The sequence below is a fragment of the Vicia villosa genome, linkage group LG6 (genome assembly GCF_029867415.1).
Source record: "Vicia villosa cultivar HV-30 ecotype Madison, WI linkage group LG6, Vvil1.0, whole genome shotgun sequence".
NCBI classification, from domain to species: Eukaryota; Viridiplantae; Streptophyta; class Magnoliopsida; order Fabales; family Fabaceae; genus Vicia; species Vicia villosa.
This window is the reverse complement of record NC_081185.1, coordinates 140,737,363-140,742,874: the sequence shown is the minus strand read 5'-3', so window position 1 is coordinate 140,742,874 and position 5,512 is coordinate 140,737,363. Positions and strand designations below refer to the sequence as shown.

General features: G+C 32.6%; 2 protein-coding genes across 2 annotated transcripts; one reads left to right on the top strand and one right to left on the bottom strand.

Annotated features, from left to right (window-relative positions):
* Nucleotides 1-434: 434 nt before the first annotated feature.
* Nucleotides 435-1,371, bottom strand: LOC131612568 (blue copper protein 1a-like). Its single transcript, XM_058884337.1, has 2 exons — nt 1,124-1,371; nt 435-875 (listed from the first exon to the last, which is right to left on the bottom strand). Exons 1-2 carry the CDS (start codon nt 1,287-1,289, stop codon nt 556-558), a joined length of 486 nt encoding a protein of 161 aa, XP_058740320.1. The 5' UTR covers nt 1,290-1,371; the 3' UTR covers nt 435-555.
* Nucleotides 1,372-1,932: 561 nt separating this feature from the next.
* On the top strand, nt 1,933-4,710 carry LOC131614812 (tropinone reductase homolog At2g29260, chloroplastic-like). The gene is made up of 4 exons (XM_058886361.1): nt 1,933-2,028; nt 3,656-3,868; nt 3,964-4,015; nt 4,517-4,710. The coding sequence occupies exons 1-4, from the start codon at nt 1,933-1,935 to the stop codon at nt 4,708-4,710; spliced, it is 555 nt and encodes a 184-aa protein (XP_058742344.1).
* Nucleotides 4,711-5,512: the final 802 nt, after the last annotated feature.

The window sequence follows — 5,512 nt, the reverse complement described above, 5'->3', positions numbered from 1 at the left end:
ATTGTAGTGCATGTACTTGGTACTTTACCTAGTTGTGCATGGAAAACCCAGAAAAGTAAACCAAGCAAAAGAAATATACTAGAAGCTCCAAGAATCTCAAATACCACCAATAGAATCAGATTAGATTCCATAAAAAACACCATTAACATAGCAACATATTCCAAGAACAACTTAGTACAACACTCCAAAAAAAATCAGATCACACTCTCAAACCGCTATTAGTAAATGCAGAGAATAGAATTCGCAAGTCAATTTAAAAAAGAACTTGAAAATTAATATAAATCGCCGTGCAAATAATAGTGTGGTCTACAATCTGATTTCAAAGAAATAAAAAACAAATCAAAACATAGCAAGTTATAAAATTGAGGATCACCTCACAATAACATTAACAAAAATCATCATACATAATTCATTAATTCAACAAATCCAAAAAAAAAAAACACTATGGCAATATATCTTGCCAAAGAATTTAACACAAACTCTTACATCAACAATTATTCCTTCCCTAAATTCCATGCCGTTGCTCAATTTTTCTTCTTTTTATTCTATAAGTCTTCATGCAAAGATGCTTACAATAGCAACCATGGCTGCCATGACAATTCCAAACATAGATGATACAACATAGTGGCCAGTAGAAGACGGTGGAGGAGAAGGAGCAGGTGCAGCTTCTGCTAGAACAGTGATAACAAACTTCATTTGACGAGCAACACAATGATCACCTTTTCCACAAACATACCATTTTCTCCCTTCAATTTTCAATTGAATGATATCTTTTCCGGTTGAAAGCGCTTCGTTTTCAGGCGGAAAAGTACAGTTTTGAAATAAAGTGCCATTAACTTTGAAAACATTGTGGAAAGAAGGGTTATAGTTGAAAACTGAAAAGAAAGAGATAAAATATAATTAAGCATAATTATAGTGCAATGACACTTGAAAATAATTTTACATTGTCATTCAATTGAAATGTCATATAATTTTTTTAAAAATAACAGTGTGACTTGACATTTAACATTATCGTGATTTGTTGACACATAAAATTATTTTTAACTATTATGTATGTCTTTTTTTCTCATTATAATATAAATAAATTTTAAATAAAATAAAAAAACTTTCTTTTTGTACATACCAAGATTGTCACCAACACGAAAAACAGTATCCTGAGCCCATTGAGTGTAATTGATATCAACAGTCCAACCCTTATCACCACCAACAATATGATCCGTAGCCATTGTAACTGAGGAAAGCAAAACTATGGAAATGGAAAAGATCAAGATTACACGAGAAGAAGCCATTTTATTTTTCTACTAAGTATGGAAAAGAAATGTAAAAAATGAGTGATGAGAAAATTTTTGTAGAATAAAGAATCACTAGCTAGCAAATATATGCTCTTGAAATGTTATTGTTAGATGAATTGTGCAATTCAATTTGGGCTATATATAGATTTGTGTATAATGATTTTATCGACATAATAATATAATATTGTAGTATAGTATATAGTTTAAACGGCTACCGGCTTTGACAATAAGAAAACTCTTTTTTTTGGTTTTAGTTAACCATGAAATGGACAATCTGCAAATACTAATAGAAAATTATTTAAAGCAGATTGACAATAGAAAATACTAGGCAAGGGCGAAGAGGTTTTCAACTAAATTATTTGTGTAAGTTACATTTAGACAAATGGACTAAATGTAGCAATAAGAAGCAGGAACAACATTTAACAAAATCAAAGTATTGTATAAACACCAATATTTGTAAGAAAAATTGCCTTGAAATGCTCTTTTTAGGTATTAATTAATAATGTGATATTGATAGTCGTTTTACAACTCAAAAGTGTTTTATTTGTGATTATTGGGTTGACCTAGTGGTTAAGGCTTGAGTCTTGAGAATGTTCTCCTCTCAAAATTTCAGGTTCAAATCCCACTGAATGCACAATTCATGCGAGATCAATCTATGCAGAGTTCGGCTCTGCCTTTAAACGGGACTCTGCAAGTGAACGGTAGGATTGGTCCACTTGGATTAGTCGGTCGCAAGGTCGGATATAAAGATTTAAAAAAAAAAGACTATTCTAATAATCATTTTATAATTGTTAATGATAAAATTCGAATTCAATACTTTGATTTTTCTTAAATATTTATATATTATCGACTAAAGACCTCTTCACATTAACCACAAGGTTAAATCCACTATCTCTTTTTATGCGTGTCAACTTCTTATTAATAAAGTCAACCTTATTTGATTAATTCAACATTTTAATTCTACAAAGATAAATGTTTTCCCTACTAGTATTTATCAATTTTTCTCTCTAGAAATAAATAAAGTTTTTCACAATATAAATTGTGTTAAGTATATTTTAAGAGTACTTAACTCTTTTTCTTATCACATTGGTTTATTTTGTATTTTGTATTAACTTTTTTTATTGAGTCAATTGGCTTATTTTGTATTGACTCCAACTTGAGTTTTGGTCTAGTCCTTCAAATTAGACATGATAATAGGTGGGTGCAAATTTAAGCACATCCAGATCTGTCCCCGTCTTTTGGACCTAGACCCGTCTCTACCTCCAAACTCAGTCGGAGTTAAATAATTGTTCCCCTGCCCCAGCCTCCAACAAGAGAGAAGTTTTTTCGGATCCGTCCCATCTCCACCCGCAAAAATTATATATATTTTTAATTTTTTTTAATAACAATAAAAATTAATAATTAAACTAAATGATTAATTATTTTAAGAATAATTATAATACTTGATAATTTTTATTTAAACTATATTTTCAACAAAATGAATAATAATTCTAATAAATTTATGATATTGTAAGATTAGAATGTGTAAATGAATAATAAAATTAATAAAAATAAATTAAATTTAGTTGGTGGGTGCGGGACCAGGGGCGGTTTTAAGGCCTGGCCAGGCTGGGTGGCAAACGGGCATGCCCGCCCCGTTTAGGTCCGCCCGGCAAAAAGCCCGCGAAAAAATGGGGCGGGGCGGGCGGGCTTTTTTAAGAGTGTGAGTCCAAAGCCTTGCCCTGCCCCGCAAAAAAGTGAGGGTGGGCGGGGAAAGCCCGCGGGCATTAGGCTTTTTAGGCCTAAAAATAGTAAAATTCTATGAAAAAGCAAATGCCCGCAAAAGCCCACAAAAAAACGGGGCGGGGCGGACACATTAAAGAGAGCGGGCCTAAAACCTTGTCCCGCCCCGCGAAAAAGTGCGGGTAAAACGGGCTTTCCCCGCGGGCCGGACCCGTTTTTCCACCCCTAGGCTGGGCACATGCCCAGGCTCTGGCCCAAATTTTTACGACTTCGGAACCTAAATTTGCGACTTTAGCACCTGAATCTCCAATCTATTTCTATGTTGTTTGGAGTTTGTCTTCTTTTTTACGGTAAGATACTTTTACTGTTCTGTTTTTATAGTTTCGAGTTGATTTTTCGACACAATTTCGAGTTAGTTTTGGTTTTGCGGTTTCGATATTGATTCTAATACTAGCACATAACATTATAAAGCTAAGTGGATGAATGTTTACCTGTTTAAAATATAGAAAAATACAGCTTTTAGTCTTGCCCGCAAGGTGTTCGATAGAATGCTTCATACAATTTCTCGCCTTTTTTCGCTTCAATTCTTTCATTTCATGATCTTGAATTATTTTTGTTGTATATTATTGTTATTGTTGCAGGTTGCGGTTTATAAATTGGTATCCATTTATCGTCGTTACCACCGTTTTGTAACTTGCACATGTTCGGTAAATGATATCAATAAGTATCTCAAGGAATGGAGTCATTTGAGTTTTCATGTTACTGACTCAATTTGTAATATGTCTGTTCCGCAACAGAGGGAGATTCTCATGGAGGACGTTTTCTCTGCCTTCCCTGGGAAACTCAACATCCTTGTAAGCTCTTTTTTTTTATAGTTAATATAGGTTTTGCTGCTGCAGGTGTAAGCTAGTTATGAAACATTCTTACACCAAACAATCTGGTGTGACAGGAAAACAATATACAGTTTCCTAGTCATAGTTTTATTAGTACTCTGCTCTATTGTATGTGAATGAGATAGAAAACTGAGTTGGTTGGATCCTTTACTCCCACTTTAAGCATAACTAGTATAATTATTTTCTAAATTAATTATACTTATTTATTATGTTGATAATGATGCTTTGTCTCATGTTAATATGAAATAAAGTAATTCTGAAAACATTGCATAACAATATTACACATAGTCGAACTAACCATGCTGATAATGATGCTTTGACATGAAACATTGTTACACCAAACAATATGGTGTGACAGGAAAATAATATTCAGCTTCCTAGTCATAGTTTTGTTAGTACCCTGGTGTATGTATTCTTTGAGTATATATCAATGCATTTGTTAATTATCTAATTTCAATTAGCGTGAAACATTATAGTAAATATAGAATTTCGTATGTAAATGAGATAGAGAAATTAGAAATATTCGCCACGTTTTTTTTTGAAAAATATACCTTAAGTATTTACTCTTATCCTTATTAATTAGTGATTTAAATTTGTTTTTGATTGCAGACCTTGCATTTTCGGCTATAAAGTATGAGAGGAAGAATACGCCACTGAGTTGGGAGGGTTCGCAGGATCCTTGTGGTGTTGTTTTTATCTCTTCTGTTACTGGTTTTGCCCAAGTAAAGTCAATGTTTGTTCAAGGAGCAACAAAAGTAATCTATATTACAATATTCGGTAAAGTGATGCTGATGAGTTATTGAATTATTAAGATTATTTGCTTTTATGGTCCATAGTAATCAACTTAAAAGAAGTCTAGCTTGTGAGTTGGCAAAAGACAACATAAAGAGTAACACAGTTACATCTTGGTACATCAGAAAATTGATGTTAGAGCAAATAATTTTCTTCTTTTTTATCATGTGACTTTTAGAAGAATTACCAACATGTTCATTAGTAGCATTTTTTTCTTTTTTAAATTTTTGTCCAGGCCTCGTAATTTTTCTAGCTCCGCCACTATGCGGGACTGACGGGTATTAGCATCTCCCACCTCCGTCCCGCCCCTAATATAAAAGCTGGGTTTCCCCCACACTTGTCCTCGTTTAAATCAAGTTTTCTTCGTTAATTTTAAGACTAGAACGGGTTTATTTGCCATGCCTACCTCAAATCATTTGTATTTTAATTTTAATTATAATGGTATTGAAAAATAGTCTATTTCTTGAGATAAAGGATGTGTCGGCATATTAGTAATGTCTTTGAATTTGATTCTTTTAAATTACATCTTTCATTTAATTTAAAATTTCATATTATAAATATTTCATGGCAAAATCCATATTTATGTGCTTTTATTATTTTAAATATATTTTTACTATGAGTTCTTTTTGTCAATCCGAACGATTACAGCTTTCACTATACCTAATTTTTTTAATTTTCTTTTTACTATGAGTTCTTTTTGTCTAGCTAAATATTACTATAGATGTGCGTTTTGGGGACATCTGGCAGCATGAAAGTCACTTCTAAATTGGATTGCAGCATTTGAAGAACTTAATCCTGCATTTGTGGAGGATT

Bases quoted from the DNA above. Each gene is read 5' to 3' on its own strand.
- LOC131612568 (XM_058884337.1), bottom strand. From the start codon at position 1,289: ATGGCTTCTTCTCGTGTAATCTTGATCTTTTCCATTTCCATAGTTTTG. The intron at 876-1,123 runs GTATGTACAAAA...CTTTCTTTTCAG, and splicing joins TCGTGTTGGTGACAATCTTG to TTTTCAACTATAACCCTTCT.
- LOC131614812 (XM_058886361.1), top strand. From the start codon at position 1,933: ATGCGAGATCAATCTATGCAGAGTTCGGCTCTGCCTTTAAACGGGACT. The intron at 2,029-3,655 runs GTCGGATATAAA...TTATTGTTGCAG, and splicing joins TTGGATTAGTCGGTCGCAAG to GTTGCGGTTTATAAATTGGT. The intron at 4,016-4,516 runs GTATGTGAATGA...TTTTGATTGCAG, and splicing joins TATTAGTACTCTGCTCTATT to ACCTTGCATTTTCGGCTATA.